Raw genomic sequence first — 18,283 nt, forward strand, 5'->3', positions numbered from 1 at the left:
TTATTTTAATGTCAAATTTAATTCAATTCTTGGTATTTTCATTACTTATTTACGTACCAGTTTATTGAAATAATGATAACGTTTATATAACATTTTAGAGTTTTTCAAATGCCTTTGTATCCTTTACCGCATTTGAACCTGTAAGGTAGGTCATTATTCCACATTTTCCAAATATAATAACTGAGGCCTCAATTAAATTACTTACTGTAAAATACAGAGTTGGGTTTTAAATCCAGGCCACCTAATTCTGAAGTCAGAGTTTTAAATGGCACTAGAGTTTTTCTTTCTCTGTTCTCTTAATAGAGGGAACAGAGCCCAGAATCAGGAAGTATATGGAACACAGGCTGTTTTTAATGGATTCATTTGACATATTAATTGGGCATATTTTCCTTGGTACCAGGAATATGGCAGCAAAGAGAGATCTTTCCTCTCACAGTGTTTACCTTTGAATGGGGGAAGTGGCAACAAAGTAAATACATCTCTACAAAAGGGGAAAAAACAAACACTGAGGAGCTATGAGGAAATCACAATAGGGAGCCAAGCTGGGACGTTGCAGGGTGGTCAGGCTAGACGGGGTGGCTGGGGGAGCCTCTGTGAGAAAGCTTGTGTCTGACTGACAAGTAGAACTCTGCCTTTAAGTGGGAGGAGGGAGCATCCAGGCAGACAGGGCAGCTGGTGCAGGGACCCCAAAGCAAAAAGAAGGACAGGGTGTGGGGGGGGGGGGAGTGACCAGTCATAAGGTGGGAGGCTTGGGCAGGGACCAGTCTGAGGAGCGGTGGAAGCTTTTTATACCTTTTGGAACACTGGAAGGAGTTGAGATTCTTACATCAATGCAAAGCGGTTGGAAGCTTCTAAATAGAACGCGGACTTCATCTAATTTAGATTCTTTAAAGCTTTTGGGCTCTGTAGGAACGGGTTGCAAGGGGCAACAGTGGAGGCTTGGAGAGGTGTGGGAAGCTACTGTGATAGTCCAGGCGAGTGATGGTGATTGCGTGGACTAGGGTGAAGACGCCGGAGGCAGAACATTAGATGAATCTGAGGATATATTTTAGAGGTAGAATAAGTAAAAATTGATCTCCAAAACATATCTTGTAGCAGGTTTTAATTTTTTTTTCTATTTATATCAGTGGGAGACCAGCTAATTAAATTATTCCCTCAAAATGAGGCTGGTTGCTTTGAATTTGGTACAGTCATACTGGGAAATGTTATTTATCTCAGTGTTTATGAATATGAGTGAATGGTATGTTTTATGTTCCTGATATGGTAAGTAAAAGATAAGCCTGTATGTGTCCCGATATGTCCATATAAAAAACAGGGAAATGTGTGAATGAAAACATAAGGGACTTGGACTTTGGTTACCTCAGGTGGGGGAAGGGGTAGGGGGACCACTATGTTTTTCTTTAAGCACTTCCTATAATGTTTGGCTTGTTAAGTTGAATATGTTTTGCTGTCATAATTTTTGAGAAGTCCATTCTCATGAAGAAAAATGATACTCAGGATCACTGCGTAACGGTCACATCTGTTCATCCTCTTCCATGATTGCTATTCACCTCTTTGAATTTGGGAAAGATTCCATGAGTGTGCCTTGTTGAAGGTGAAGAGCAGGAGATTTTCCTTTTACTTGTCCTTCCTCTGTGAGATGTGACAATGCTTTGAAGTTAAATTTAAAAGCTGTAAGCAAATGCAAATGAGTAGTCCCCTTTTGAACACACTTTGAATTGAGAATCATTCTACTTCAGAGACAGATGTATATAAAGTATGACAGGGTTCAGGCAGATTCTGGTTATCAAACTTGTCACTGTGTGTGTGTCATTTCTCTTTCAAAAATTTTTTTTCCTGTTTTCTTTTCTCCATTCAAACAACAAAAGCAGTAGAAGTGGCTTAAAGAAATATACTTAGAAAAAGGTAGGATATATAAACCAAAACAAAACATTAGAGAGAAGAGATATTATGTAGGGTATTGATTCATCTGCTTTAAGAAGGACCAAGACAACACAGGCTTAAACAAGAGAGAAAGTGTATTTCTCTCTCAGTGAAAGTCCAGGCTGATAGGAGTCTGGTGAGAGGGAGCTGGATGGTCTTCTAGGGACCCTTCTGTATGTTTGCTCTCTCCCCTAGGATATTGCCCTCTTCCACAAAGTCAAAGCTGGCTCATCACCACCATGTCTAAATGAACGCAGAAAGAGGAAGTGGATGTGCACAACAGAAGTTGTGCACATCACTCCTGTTCACATCCTGTTGGTCATTTAGTGAAAGGGAGACTGGGAAATGTAGTCTCAAACTGGGCATCCAAGAGCCAAACTAAAACTCAGGGAATTTTATTACTAAAAGAAAGAAGGAGAGAATGAATATCGGAGGAAAGTTAGCAGGTAACTTTGCAGGTAAGGCTGTCTTAGAGGAGATGGTATAGGGCATCAAGGAAAAAGGGTTCTGGGTTAAGTAGGTCCTAACATTATTTACTTGCTAAAGTGGAATGTTATATTTGGCCTTCAGCTTCCTGTTGGCCAAAATGAAAAGGGAAACACAGCCTATTACATATTTATCAGCATCCTCATGATAAGTACATGTTTCCTAAAAGAAGCAAAGCTTTTCTTGGACTGAGTTCTAAAAGAAATATCTCACACTGGATTTCAAAGAGGCAACACCAGGAAATGTCAGAGCAGTGCCCATGCACATATCCCTGTAAAAGAAGCAGCAGCTTGTTTTGTGTGGAAGATATTTTTAATACACTTTTTAATGAAAGCGCATAGGTCAAAAACTCAATTTCACAAGAGCAGATTTGTTGCAGGATGGGACAGGAAGAATAGGGAAATATTTACTAAATGTGTACCTTGTACGTAGGCAATAGTTGCTTGAGGAAGATTGCCCTCTTCCACTTACAAACTACTTGGGAAGAAAGGTCAAAATACAGGAAGTAATTATAATATTGGCTACTTAACCTACAAAGAGATGCCACCATGAACGACCGAATGTGCTGGCACCCAAACCCTGCTCTATATGGGGGTCCTCCCTGTGGTTATGTGCACACAACGGTTTATAGAGCCAATCTGCTGCAGGTATCAGGCATCGCATGCAGAATTGTACAGTTCGCCTGTGTTGTATAATCTTATCAACACAGTGATGTGAGACACATTATCCATTTCATTGATAAAATGACTGAAGCTCAGAGTGGTCAGTTAACTTGCCCAAAGGCACACAGCTGGGAACAGCAGTGGAATTTGACTCTTGCTCCCTTTTATTCTAAAACCGGTTGCTGTTTGTTTACGTGTAGTTGACACTGTGCTGCACAGCTTGTGTGCTGACTGGTTTGGTTCTGGCTGCAGGAGCAATTGCATTTCAGTAAAGGAGAAATCGTTGTGGACTGAACAGTCAGCAGATGCTAGCTGCTGTAAATTGGAAAGCTTTGTCAGAGGGGAGAGGGGGAGAGATGGCACTCAAGTAAAAAGAGATATCAGAAGGGAAGGAAATGAGAACTGAGAACTTAGAAATGAGACGACCTTACTGAGGCCCTGGACCACCTGGACTAGAAAGGAGAGTTTGAGTTGGATGCAATTAAAGAAGAAACCTGACAAAATCTGTATTTTTTTTTTTCAGTGATATTTTGGAGTGACATAATAAATAAATCATAAGCTTTGTTTGTTAAAAGTCCAGGTTGATGATGACTTGGACTCATGTGGAAGCACTGGGGGTGGAGAGAGACAAAGATCAGTTCAAGCTGTTTGCAGGAGGAAAATATATACGAATTTATGGTGAGCTGGTTATGGGGCTACAGCAGTGAAAAAGGTGTTACTTATTGGTTATGATTCGCAATAAATTGAGGTGCTTATAATGTGGGCGATGACAAGCTTGCAGTCCAGGGCTTTTCCCCCAGTGTTGGGGGTTCTCAAACATCATCCCAGCGAGAGAGAAGTGTCTTCTGTTTCCTTGGGAGTAACTGGGAACCTGAGAAGCTTTTAAAGCAGAGGTGGACAGCCTACTGGGCAGTGCTGAGAGATGATATAAAGACTGTCACTGAAGTATGAAAAGCTCTCGCACGTACATTACTGCCGTTTGAGCCTTGAAGTAACCGTGTGTACGGAGAATTCTCATCATCGCTCTTCTTTCTCAAGGGGATTAAGAATTTGCTTTAAGTCACGTAGCTGGCGAGCAGCAGGTGAGCTGTCAGTCCTGTGGAATGCTGTCTCGCTTATTTGATTTTTAATTTAGAAATAAATAGAAGCTTGTCATCAGCTTGGCCTTAAATGCTTTAAAAGCTATCCTTTCCTCATCCCTTCTTGACCATAAACGTATTTAGAATAATTGGCTCTCTTTCTCAGTAAATAGAGAAACAAGGTTAGCCAGAGAATATTTCAAGAATCTTTTCTATTTGAACAAAATGTTGATACGCAGGATAATAGCATGTTATGTAGGGTCAGCTCCGTCTGGGTATCAAACGCATGTTGACAGAAGTTATTGCATTTGTGAATGCATAATTTTAATATTTACTTTAAAACTGCTATTAGCAACACCTTTTTCTTCCAGATGAAGGCTTCAAACACCTCTCTTCCTATAAAATAAAATGTATCCATAGAAACTAAAATCTCAAGGAGGCGGGCCTTCCTTTATTTTGACTCTCAAAGTTTTCGGTTTTAAAAATAGAAGCTAGTTGATGTCTGGTTTCTAGTCAGGCTGCTGCCGTCACATTTGAGTTTTTGGCCAGTCGTGCAGGCCACAGATGTTGTTCAGCCCATGTGTCAGCGGAGTTCAGACCTTACTGGGGACCTGAATGAACCCTGCGCTGGCGTTTCATGTCCGTGGGGCAGGAAGCGTGGGCGGTGCAGACATAAAACTGTGCCCCGTTGGGAGGAACACACTCACGCTCTGTCATCCTGAGAACTTTTTAAAAATCCTAGATTCATTCTTCTGTTTTCAAATAATTTCTTAATTGGGCTTATTTTTGGAACTGGGGATACTTCCTCCATAGAAATATTTAATGAGCTTGCAAGAGAGAGTTCCTGTTGTTACATGTAGGAATCTAAGTCTTACTGTGAATATTCCAAGTACCCTGAGTTATTAATGCCACACCATCCCCACACTGATGTATGGATTGAGAAAACTGTGGGTAAAATCTCTCCCCATGTCCCCTTCCCTGATACACAGTTTTTACAACTTCCTGCCAATGGGGTTTTACACGTCCTTGAACTGGGAGACTGTCTGCAGAATAACAGCTCCTTTTGTATTATTTTTGACTTTTAGTCACGTGACTGTAATTGAATGTAATGTGTTGTCATGCTCAATAATAATTCATGAATTAACTATCGATGCAATAAAAACCTGAGGTTCCTTTTCCAAGAAGTACTTATTCCTGTCAATACATACATGTCTTACTGTCTGTATTTAAAAATTAATATTCCCCTTGGCCCCCACAGTCCTCTCTACCTGCTGTTCCATTTCTTCGATCTCTGTCCTGAGGAGAGCTACCTCCACCTGCTGTCCGTACTTCTGTCCGTGACTGCTCTCTCACTCACCTTTCATTCTCCACGTGCTCAAGTGGGGCTCTGGTCCCTCTGCGTAAGGGAACTGGCTCTCTCTGAGGTCACTGGTGGCCAAAGCTCATTCACGGTCGTTCTTACAGTCCTTGCTTTAGTAGCGTCTGATGCAGTTGACCTGGTAGCTCTCTTAAGCAGTCTTCGCTGGCACTGCCTGTCCTGGTTTTGTCTTTTCTTTGTGGCTCATTCACAGTCTCCTATGCTCGTTCCGCCTTTTCCCTCCAGCCCCTCATGTGGCAAAGTCCCCCAGCTCAGGATTTGGTCTCCTTTTCTGTCTCCATTTGCGACCCCCTGGGGGTCTCATTCAGTCTCTTGGCCCATTTGACCTTTCCATTTGGGTCTCATCATATCTCAGATGTCACAGGTCCAAAATCAGCTCCTGATGCCACCACTCCACCGTCTGTCACACCTGCTGGGCTCTCTTGCGCAGTCAGGTTCATCCTCCCCATTGCTCTGTCTAAACACCTTGAATGCGTTTGTCACGCCGCTGTCTCTCACAGCATTCTCTCGGCTCTGCCTTCGAAGTATGCAGCCTTTTCTCACTGCCTCTGTTACTGACAGCCTAGGGTGAGCCCCTGGCGTCAGTCCTGTGAGTGGTCTTCCGGCTTCCACCCTTGCCCACATGCAGTCTCTTCTGAATGTCTGTGAATCTCAGTCACAGGAAAAGCTAAGTCCTCCCACTGGGCTCCGAGGTCCTCATGATCTGTCCCATCCTCCCCCCGCCCTCCCCGTCACTCTCTGCCCTGGTCACATTGATCTTCTTGACGTCCATTGAACACACCATCCTTGTGGCTTTTGCAGTGATGCCCTCTCCTCCAGGAAGGCTTCTCTTCCAGGCATCCATATTCCCGACTCTCCCTTCCTTTGAGATTTTGCTTAAACATCAGCTTCTCAGTGACGCCTGCCCTGACCACCCGATTACAACTGGCAGTTCATTCTTCACCTGCCCTCTGAAACTCCCAATCCTTTTACCCCGTTCCCTTGTGTTCACAATTGCATTTATCATCTTCTAACATGATATAACTGACTTACAGTGTTTGTTGTTTGCCTCTTTCCTCATTACAATATAACCCCCTGGAAGGCAGGAATCTTTGTTCATTCACTGTTTGCCAGCATGCCCAGAACAGCGCCTGGTTCAGAGAGCCATCGGTATATAATTGCTGAGTGAATGAATGAAGCCGGTAATAAGCCTGGGCTATGCTTTTTCCACAATAGCTGTAAAGCATGGCCCATCCCACCTCATTCCTAGCCCACGCCTTGTATTCTTTATTGCAAAGTTGCAGTTTTTATTTATAGAAAAGAGCTTTTGTCTTTGTTTATGAGCTTCTGCAAAGTAGATTAGTGAGATCAGCGTTTCATTCGAGGCTGCTAACAAGGATACCAGGTCCACATTTCCGGGGCCGTTTACAACTGAACGATGCGATCAGTGTTCTCCAGCACCCACCACCGTCAGTACAAGAACTGCCTTCCTCATTGTAGGTTTGGGTTGCAGAGAGGGCTCAGAGTTCAGCAGCAGAGCACGCTGTCTGCCAGCACATTTCTCGTCTTCAGAATGTCTTCAGCCCATTTCCAGCACCCATGGCTGTGGATCAGGCTTCAGGTGGCTGTATAGACCATGGCAAGTATAGGCCATGGATTTGGATTGCAAGGTTTTAAGAAGTGGAGTGGCTCTCCGGGGACGTTGTGTGAAACCCTTGGGTAAAGCTTTATTCTCAGTGGCACAGAAGCAGAATCTGCTCAGATCTCCTGGCTGACCCTGACCCAAGGCTCAGCAGTGATTAGTCAGAACAGAGAGAAGTCCAGTTGATTCTGCCCATTGTCCTGGGGTTCGGAGCCAGCACCCCCGTGCCTTGCTGTCTAACCTGCTCACAGACTCAGATCTGGCTTGGCCTTCTGACAAGTGTTTGGAATAATTTATCTTCTTCTACCCTTGACCTGACAGCTACCCTCTTCTGCCCTCTTCTCTCTCTTTAAGTACTACTTCTACCTTGGTGTCCTAGGATGCCAATTTGGTTTCTCCATGAGACTCTCAGCTGCTAGGAGTCTATGGATTTGCATCCTAGTAAGTGGTATTGATCACTTGAATTCATGTCTTTTAGCACTTAACTTGTGATCAGAGTTTCAAGGGAACCCTACGCATTGACTGCCTATATTGCTTTGCCTTTTTAAGAATATGTGGGTTTTAAAATAATGACTTAATTTCTAACAGCTTGTAATTGATTTCACTTGGTCCAGCTGACATGATTCAATTCTCTTTTGATTTTGCTACGGATGACAGGAGTGAAATGTTTGAATTATCACTGCGTGTTCAACTGCTTTTCATTTCTTCTTTCATTTACAGTTTTCTCGGGTGCTAAAGAATAGAGCCTGGCCCACCTTTAAACAGGCCAAATCTAAAATCTCCCCACTGCACAGCAGTGATTTCTGCCCTACCAACTGCCATGTCAATGTGATGGAAGTTTCTTATCCCAAAACGTCAACCTCCCTGGGGAGTGCGTTTGGAGTTCAGCTGGATAGTAGAAAGCATGGTTCTCAGGATAAGGAAAATAAATCTGAACAAGGTATGTTGGCTTTTTAAACTTTATCAATTTATGACAAGGAGCTTTGGCAATCATGACTCTTTCTGCATCCCTGAAATTAGGTAGATTCCTGGAGTATAAGTGAGTCTGAATTTTTGTAAAGAAAGGATTTCTCACTCTAATAATTTTTTTGGAGGGAGTGGGAGGTAATTAGGTTTCTTTATTTTATTTTTATTTATTTCTCAGTGGAGGTGCTAGGGTTGGAGTCCAGGACCTCATGCATGCTAAGCATGTGCTCTACCACTGAGCTATACCCTCCCCCCCAACTCTAATCATTTGGATAATTATGCATAAGTGTTTGTAGGCTGAAAATGGAGTTATGCATTTTCATAATTTTTCTTCAGAGAAAAATGATTATTTTTGCCTTCTTTGCATGTATGATGTATGTTAGGCAGCTCGTCTAAAATGGCTCTAACTGTGAAAAAAAATCAGCAGGAGCAGCTTCAAAGGCTGCAGAGTACCGTTCCACACCATCACAATGGGACAGGGGATCAAACTGTAGTCCTGGTTTTTAGTCACAACTCTCCATAAGCCTTAATTCCTGAATTAAATTCAGCATTGGATTGGCATTTTATTTTATGTAAGCTTGGACGTCTGAAGTGAATTGCACTGGATTGTTACTGTAAGTTCAAACTAATAACTGTTCCTGCGGGATGGCTTTAACTCCTCAGGGAAACTGAGCCCCATGGTGTACATCCAGCACACGATTACGACCATGGCGGCCCCTTCAGGTCTGTCTCTGGGGCGGCAGGATGGGCACGGCCTCCGGTATTTGTTGAAGGAAGAAGACTTAGAAACCCAAGATATCTATCAGAAACTGCTGGGCAAGCTTCAGACTGCACTGAAGGAGGTGGAGACGTGTGTTTGTCAAATCGATGAGTAAGTATGTTATTTATTGTACTTTCAATTGTGCCTAATGAAATAGCTGCAGAAAAAAATGGCTTTTGAACATCCATCGTTCTCTCTTTAGTTTTTGAAAATGTAGGAATTTTTGTTGGCCATATAGATCCTCTTCATTCCAACACCTGAAAAATGGTAAAACGTGGCAATTATACAGATCTGTATTTTAAGGAAGGATTTAATACTAAGAAATAGAACAACAAAATCCTGTCTTATGGAAAACACGAATGAAGTCTCAGTGTGCAAAAGTCAAACTGAACAATATGATTGAAAGCGTATGAGCTGTGTATGGGGATTTCCTTGTATCTTTTACAGACCAGGACACAATCTTTGGTGGATATGCACTCAATAGGTATTTATGAAAAATGTAAAGTAGAACAAATCTTTACTGTACTTGTTGAATGAGTACAAGCAAAATCATAAATCATGCATCCCGTGGACCCACGACTAATACCTTTTTTTCTCTTCTGATTGAATTAATGGTTTATTAAGCAATTACCCAAATAGCTGGGCTAGAAATTTGGAAATTTTTACTAAGAACAGAGAAGAGGAGGGAGTCGAATAAAATTTTTCCAAAGAGGTCAACTCTGGTTCTTGTTTAAGAATTTGATGGAGGATTGCCGGGACTCTGTAGTATGGTTTGCCCCATCAGGGTCTGTGATGGTTCTTCACATCCAGTCAAGGCAGCTCTGCAGAGTCAAATCAGTATGAGGCGCGAGGTAGCTCAGTTTCTCATGTATCAGACAGGATGAATCATGCTAACGAATTACATGTTTGCGGTGGAAATTATAAAAATTAATACCTAACCCAATCAGCCTAGGGCCTGACATCATGCTTGCTTATCATTCAAAGGATTGAAATTGTTGAATATATTGTCGTTGGTAGAATCTGAAAATGGTTTAAACACCATTTTCCTCTTTTTACTGTACTCTCTTCACGAAGTTGCAGATTTAGTTTGCTGTCAAATGTGTATTATTTAGTTCCCACACATCATCGCTACTTCCATGGATAATTCAGTTTTGACATGAAATAGAACTTATTCTAAGCCTTTGTTATCATTAGACATCATACTAACAGAACTTTAATTAATGTGATCTCTTACTTTACACATCTTTGATACTTAGCAGTCAAAATCAACGTATTAGATGCATTATAGTTCTAAGGTCATCTTTAAATACTTACTGTTTAGTATGCTATTTCTTTCTAACATTTTTATAAGTTAATTTAGAATTGAAATTCTGTTCTCCTTTGCCTAATACACTAGTTTTTAAAAGTTACTAATAACACTTGGTATATTGTATTGCGACTGCCCCATTTATAGTCTTAAACAGTATGAGGTTACTAAGAAAACAGGTGGCTATTTTTAAGCAATGGTACGATATTTGGAATTGTTTTAGAATGACCTTGTGACAGAAAATTTAATACTTTAGGGCATTACATTTTGCTGTATTTATTAATAAATTGATTTTATTATATGTTATGTTCTATTACAGAAACTAGTTTCTTTTTTCCCTTGAAGTATCTGGAATGTTCAGGAGGAAGACTCTTTATTAAAGAGGCAGTAGGTAGTGGCGTTGAATCATGCATCCTAGCTCTCAGAGGGATTTCAGGAGAACATCTGGACCAATCCCATACTCCCAGTTAAACCAAGAGTTATTATTCCTGTTTCAGATGAGTCCTTTGTCCGTGGCAGGATTATTGATGAGCCTGAGTGAAACTGCCACGGAAACCAGGTCTCTAATGCGCTGATTGCCCAATGCTGCCTGGCAGTTGTCCAGACTTGGGCTGTCTTTGTTAATTTATCAACTTTTTTTTAAAGTTCAGCTAATGTAGATATATTTTCAAGAAAATGGTTAGCACCAAGAGGCTCCCTTTACTTGGTTTAAAATACTTTATATTGAAATCACTAGTTTCAGAACAGGGGTTAAGCTATTTTTATTAACCAAACTACTTAAAGCGATTACCTATTTTTGCTTACGATGTCCCTGCCCTGTTGTTCTGAAAGCCTTCACCAGCTGTGCGTGTTTATTAGGAACGTGAATGTGAAATGAGCAAATGATTTGAGAAATTTCCTTGGTCTTCTCTGTGTGCACCATATAATTTAATTCTAAATATAAAAATGTTTCATATGATTCAATGTGAAGTATAATCTCTTAAAACTGTGCAGTTGTCCAAGGGCCTGGATTCCCCATTGCTGCATTCAGAGACGCTGCAGTGCAGCCAAGCTTGACAAATTATTTAAAAAGCTAGTTACCAAACAATTTTCTCACCATGTAGTAATTATTCTTGGTCCGGCATCAACGCCTCTGCAGAGTGGAGACTCAGATCTCAGATGCGTCGCCAAGTTTTAAGAGAATTGCCTCATGACATCTCATTGCTAGCCTTTCTGGAAGTCATTCATTTCTGTGAAGGGCCTGGTGGCCAGCTTGTCTTCACATGATGTCTGGTTCCCTGTCACTTGGGAACACTTCTCCTGGAATTAAAATTGCCTTTAACGCAAGGCATTCCACTAAATCCCCCTACTGTGTTCAGATGCAAACATAGAACCAGAGACAGATTTGCTGTCCAGGAAAGGAGATAAGGTGATGTTATGGATTTAATCTAGACCCTGTGGTTCCTGTTTCATCTGGGGAAGCTGAATACTTGTGCCCTTTAGTGGGCTGTTTTCTGGTTACTGACGCATGGGTACTAGACCTGAATAAAGGGAAAAACAATTCATGGAGAATCCAAGACCTCAGAAAGGGCTTTAAACTACAGGGTTAGCGTGTTCTCAGAGGGAGGAAGTGAATAAAGGGTACTGAAGACAGGAAATTTGAGAACAGGCTCTCTTTTGCAGGTGCTAGATGCCCCAGGATTGAGTGATGAACAAAACACATTGTAGGACAGTTAGCGACCAGGGGGAGTGGCAGGGTTGGTGGTGGAATTACCTTTGAGGCTTTCCCAAGCGTTTTGCTGGTAAATGTATAAAAAGTGGGTGCAGTTTCATAAAAATTATACTGTATTATAGGGGCTTATGTGCCGGGCATAGTTACGGTATTAAATGCCCTGACTTCTTTCATTCTCACAGTCCTTCTGTGAGTTGGGTTATGAAAAGCTAGGCTGTGTCACAGACACCTCCAACTTAGTTTGGTCGTTCCTACCTCACGGGGGGATGTGGCCCAGAGAGCTGGGCTGTGTGGGCAACACTAATGACCGCTTCTGCCCTCCAGAGTTTGTGGGTGATATGCAGAGAGCGGGTGTTCTGCTTCGTTTGCAAAGTAAATGTATGTGAGTGTGTCTCACCCCATCTCTAAAATGAGGATAATAATAATAGTGGTGATGATGATAGCAGTAATGCTATCTACTTCATAAGGGGGTTTAGAGAGTGAATGAATTACTGGCTGTTAAGTACACAGCATCACGACTGGCATAGGAGCTCAACAAATGTTAGCGATGGTGATGGTGACAATATTTACATCTCCATTTAACAGTAAACACACAGGTAGATGCGATCCACCACACCACATACAAAACTCTGCATTCATCAGTTGCATGAGGCGCAGATTGACCTGGACAGGCAGGCAGCTCGGGATGTTAATTCAGAACCAGTGGACCTGTAAGCCATTGGAGGGAGGTTAACACCATAAACGACCAAAAGTAAAGGAAAATATTTCCATGTGGACAAATATTAAGGTTTATGCTGTATTATTGCTTTTAAGAATCTGGAAATTTTAAGCAAAAACATGGTGTCAGAAATACTGTTTTTCTAGCTTTTTGGTTTTTTTTTTTTGGTCAGCCTAACGATTGTTCCCACAGGGTCAGTGCAAGCATGACTGCAGCTGTTTAAAATGAAAAGCCAATGTGTGAACCCCACTCATGTAACTTTGAAAAAAATGTTTATGCTGAGCCCCATGATTTTTAATTTAAAAGATACAGAAAGCACAGAGGAGTCCGTGCAGAATGAGAACGCCTGCATCTCTTTCCTCTTTGGTATGCGGAGTTCATCCGTCTGTGCAGTGTGCAGCTTGGGTAATTGGAGTTAATCTAATGCTTTAATCTTTCGGGTGGAGGGAGGGAGTAAATACCCAGTCTGTCTTATGAGACATAAAAATATCTTTCCAAATAGAAAAACTGTGTTGAAAATAATTCATATCTTTGCAAGGCCTTGAGCAATGTCGCACAGCTCCCGGGTTTTCCCAGGTGTGTAAAAACTATAAGATGCCGAAATATTCAGGCATCATCTCGCCGTGAGACCTGACCTGACCTGACTACATTATTTGAAATTGCAGCCCTGGCTTCCTTCCCTTTTTTTTTTTCCTCCTTAACATGTGTCACCATGTGATATATATGGAGTTTATTTGTTTATTGTTTGTTTCCACCCAGTAGAATTTAAGCTCCAAGAAAGTGGGGGCTTTTGTTTGTTTTGTCAACTGCTGTATGCACAGCACCAAAGACAATGTGTGGTACAGAAAATGTGTTTGATTAGTTAGTGAAATCACTTAACAAGTATTTACACAATGCACTGCACTGGATTTGATGTTACGGGATAAAAATAAGAGATAAAAGACACTTCCGTGGTCTTGAAATCAAACAAACACAACATTGCTGTGGAAGAATGAGTGTCAGGATATGGGCATATGTGCTGCTGACTGCAACAGGATGTCAGCGGTATTTGGTAAATGAGAAGGTGGTTGTTGGCTGGAGAAGCCATGCACGGGCCCTTTTGTTCAGATGTGGTTTACTTCATGTTGCAAATTTTATGGCACCCTATTTGATAGTAAAGACGGATCCCATATTTGTGTAATTTTGAGTTAGACAGTTCTCATAAGAATCCTTTTACGGCCAAACAGTCAAGTCTAGAATCGGTGCTACGCAGGGTTGGAATCAAGTTTTATGCCAGTTCAGAGTCTGAACGTCTGTGTGTTAGCTGTGAGCCCCGTGGAAGAGCTTTTCATCTGGGCAGATTCACGATGTTTCATCACGACTGGATTGTGGATGATACAGGGTTAGCCTCTGCCGCCTCCTGGCCTCACCTAGTGTGTGACTCTGTTTAGTGTCTTAGGATCACAGTCCTGCCTGCATGAGTGTGAGAAAGGTGTGACAACATGATAGTCTCCCTGAGAAACTGAGACAGCCTGGGGGAAACTCAAGGCAGGGGGGTGAAGGGGCTTTGAATGTCTCAAGACGAGCCCGTGAGGAGATTTAAGCACATTTAGTGTTTGTTTTAACATCTGGATGGTGCTTTACACTTCCCCAAGTATTGTCATGTGGTGGTGACAGTGGTGACAGCGGTGACAGTGGCTGGGGAGCAAGGGGATGCCCGTAGTGTACCAGGAATACGCCTGCATTTTGTTCTCAAGGCAGCTCTGTGGACCAGATGTTCTCATTGCCCACCTTTCATAGATGTCAAAGAGAACTGTCATCATTTTGCTAGGGTGACACAGCCTGGATTTGAACGCAGCTCTCTCGTCGAAATTGTGTGCTGTTCCTGTTACTTATCTGGAGAGGAATGAGTGAGCTTTGTATGACAGGCTCTTTATGCAATAAGACAGTAATTTCGGGGGAGACATAGAAGAAGCACTCTGGAAATCTTTGCGAGCCCGTCCTATTCAACAAACAAGGCACTTACCTGTAGCTGCCACTGTGAACATGTGCACTTCTGGTTTTTTTTTTCTTCCATATCCCATTGCAGCCTTCTGTCGTCGATAACATATTCTCCTAAATTAGACCGTAAGGCATCAGAGGGCATAGTACCGACAGACAGTGACAACGAGAAGGGAGAGAGAAACAGCAAACGCGTCTGCTTTAACATGGCAGGAGATGAGCAGGAGGATTCAGGTCATGACACCATCAGCAACAGAGACTCGTACAGGTAATTCATGAGTTCCTTCAACTCATCTCATCACCAAAGTCAAGTGTGATTCTGTGTTTTCCACAAAGGTCTTGAAATTTTTTTTTGACTGTTTTGTTTTGCTTGTTACTCCCACAAAATCACTGCTGGCTGTTACCATCCCCAGACAGAGCATAGTGACACGTTACAGTCTTTCAAATTCTTCCCTTTTATAATCTGAGTAATTTGGAAAAGGCATTTTTCCCTCCAGCTGGGTGGAGCTACTTTGGGAGATTCGTTGTTCTCTTATGGATTGTGTAACACGCATGGCAAATAAGCAAATTGTACCTTTATTAACAGTTTCCTGCAATGTCTGTTTCTGATTACTGGGTGGTAATAGGGGCTCTTTTTGTCTTGTTTCTCTTCTTTCTTCTTATATTCCACGTTGCAAGCAAATTGGACTGATTTCATTTGCTCGCCTCTGTGACCAGCTCTGTGCCTTTTTTCTTCCCTTGCCCGCCTTCCGTACAATTTTGGTAAGGCTGTTGTTAACAAAGTACCAGGAACAGGTGGCTTGAGTCGAAATTTGTTTACTTATTATCCTGCAGTTCTCGGGCTGGAGTCTGGAATCCAGGGGTCAGCAGGGTTGGTTCTTTCTGAGGCCCGGGAAGGAAGGCTCTGTCCCAGGTCTCTCTTTTTGGCTCGTAGGTGGCCGTCCTTTCCCTCTGTCTCTTCACGTCCTTTTCCCGCTGACCTTGTTTCTGTGTCCAGATTTCCCTTCTTATGAGGACGCCTGCCATGTTGGATTCCCGCCCCCACTAATGACCTCATTTTAACTTGATCACCTCTGTAAGGACCCTGACTCCAGATCAGGTCCCATCCTTGGAAACTGAGTGTTGGACTTCAACATGTGAGTGTGTGTGTGGGGGGTGCAATTCATCCCATGACACCTTCCCTCCAAGCTCTGTGGTCATCGTCTTACCAGGCTCCCAAATGACGGCTCCTCCAGTGAACTTCATTCATCGAAGGTGCGCTTTCTCCTTTGAATCCTGTGTCACCCGGAACCTCACTGAGGACTCATTTGCTCCGTGTGCAGCTTCAGCATCTCCCATTTTATCTACATTCACTGCTGACAAAACCTCTCTTACTCACTCTTATTTATTTATTATACAGTGTTTTACGATGAAAAGACACTGAGTAATTATCATTCAATCAAAGTTGTTTCATCAGAGATATTTAGCACAAACTAATAGCTAACATTAAAAACGTATTTTTACCAGACACGTTGGGGAAAAGAGGATGATTTCACGTAATTCCTATACAGCCCTCTGGGGCAGGTTCTGATATTAACTGCATTTTACTTCTAAGGAAACTGAGGCCCCCGGGAGTTACATAATTTACCTGTGAAATCAAGTGGTCTGTTTCTCTGTTAACCACTCCACTATTCCAATTTCTGTGTGAAAAGAATTTTAATGAATGTATGAGTTAATTATTCATAGCAATTTAATAACATTTAAAACAGATTAACAACTTTGACCGTTTCATTTACTTTTAGCTTCTAAGGAGACCTGTGTGCTCTTTCTTAAGAACCTGTGGTTTCTCCCCAATGGAAATTACAGCTCTAAAAATACTTTCTTACCTCAAATTCTGGTTGTCAGATAATTAAAATTACTCTCAGTCTCCCTCTAGGGTGAAAGAGAAATTTTAAATATAAATTTAAATTTAAATAAGTCCTTTTTACTTATTCTGAGAGGGGAAAAAAAAATTTTGTCTCCTGCACAATTTCTGAAATCTGTCATGTGCCCAGACTCACACGCAAACATTTCAAACTTTCTGTCCTCTGACCTTCACCATTACTGAGCAGTTACCTGCTGCGACGTCCTGTACTGGGCGCAGGGGTGGACACAAGGTGCCACCCCTGCCTGGGGGAGGTCAGAGTGCAGTTGATAAGTTGTGATTTAAGTTACCAGGAAGGCTCTCTTGAGAGGCAGAGATCATGAAACAGGACTTTGTCTCTCAGTAAACTGGCTACAGGCATAGGACAGCCAATGGATTGTGATGACTCTGAAGTTTGGTTTGACTCCTATAAATAACTATGCATTTCAAAAGTTCCTTTAGGATTAGATTGTATGACTTAAGAAAATTTGAAACACGATTGAACTTAAAGTCCTTTTTAAAAAAAAAAAAAATAAGGTAAAATGCGAGTTGAACAAATTTATCTTTCTCGTAAATTTCTGTAAAACATATTCATAAATTTAACTGTGGCACAGTGAGTTTATCCGGTAAGAGGTGGCAGGGAAACTCTGGCAGAGGCACTGTGGAAGTGACACAGACCTCGTTCTTTTCAGCGACTGCAACAGCAACAGGAATTCCGTCGCCTCCTTCACCAGCATCTGCAGCAGCCAGTGCAGCTCCTACTTCCACAGCGACGAAATGGACTCAGGTGCGTGCGGCGCAGGACGAGCGGTCGTCCACGCGGGCCTGAGGGATCGGTCTGTTTGCTCCGAACGCGTGTCTCCCTTCCATCAGCCGTTCTCGGCGGCCGCACGCACCACGTCTCAGTTTTGTGTGCTTGATAAAGTCAGTTTCCCAGTCCCATTACCAACACAACACAAAGAGTGATTTTTTTAAAAGATGAGAGAAACAGACTCATTTTTATATCAATTTGTGATTTTTAATGATCTTTCTGTGGTGCTCTGAAGGATGAGACGTACACAGGAAACCAGTTTTACTAGCACATTAGGCATTGCTGGTTGTATGAGGAGGGGGGACAGGCTTTGAAACAGGATTTTAAGACAGCAGGGGCACCTGAGCTAGCCTTACATGCCGGTGATGGGGTAAGGGGTGATGAGAAAACCACCGATTGATATAAATCGCTTATAAACATTGTATTTTGTGTGTGTTAAGAACAAAGACCTTTCATCCAATTAGGAAGTCTTAATTTTGAAGTATGCAGTTTATTCTAACTATCTGACCGTTAGAAAAATGCACCATCCGAAAACATCATGAACGTGGGTACCACTGGGTTCTTTCTGTGAGACCCTCTGCTCTCACCTCAGTTTCAAAGGAACAATAATCTGACGTCCTAACAGCTATGAACGCTTCTGGAATTATTTTTCTGAACATGAGAACTAATGGATGGAGTAAGAGCTAGTGTTTATTTTTTATTTTATTTACACTAAAATGTTTTGGAATGTTAAACATAAGATGAATGATTTTTTTTTAACATCTAGGTGATGAGCTCCCCCTAAATGTTCGCATTTCTCGTGATAAACAGGACAAGATACATAGTTGCCTTGAGCATCTTTTCAGCCAGGTACGATTGGGACCGTTGTGGAAATTTTTTCTAGACTAAATAAACTGTCAGAAATCCCTTTTTCAGACATCGTGAAAGGAGTTTAGAGTTAGAATGGAAAAGCCACCATCTGTTCCTCTACCCGCTTTCCCTCAATTTCCATGGCTTAAAG

General features: G+C 42.0%; 1 protein-coding gene across 4 annotated transcripts in view; it reads left to right on the forward strand.

Annotated features, from left to right (window-relative positions):
* The window catches only part of PREX2 (phosphatidylinositol-3,4,5-trisphosphate dependent Rac exchange factor 2), a 232,966-nt gene that overhangs the window by 134,345 nt on the left and 80,338 nt on the right, over positions 1-18,283 (forward strand). For all 4 annotated transcript variants that reach the window (XM_074354995.1, XM_074354998.1, XM_074354997.1 and 1 more), the window contains 5 exons: positions 7,870-8,089; positions 8,779-8,986; positions 14,679-14,858; positions 17,165-17,259; positions 18,050-18,132. In XM_074354995.1, coding sequence (XP_074211096.1) covers positions 7,870-8,089; positions 8,779-8,986; positions 14,679-14,858; positions 17,165-17,259; positions 18,050-18,132 — 786 coding nt within the window. The remainder of the gene's footprint in view (positions 1-7,869; positions 8,090-8,778; positions 8,987-14,678; positions 14,859-17,164; positions 17,260-18,049; positions 18,133-18,283) is intronic.

Source organism: Camelus bactrianus, chromosome 29 (genome assembly GCF_048773025.1).
Source record: "Camelus bactrianus isolate YW-2024 breed Bactrian camel chromosome 29, ASM4877302v1, whole genome shotgun sequence".
In the NCBI taxonomy this organism is placed as follows: domain Eukaryota; kingdom Metazoa; phylum Chordata; class Mammalia; order Artiodactyla; family Camelidae; genus Camelus; species Camelus bactrianus.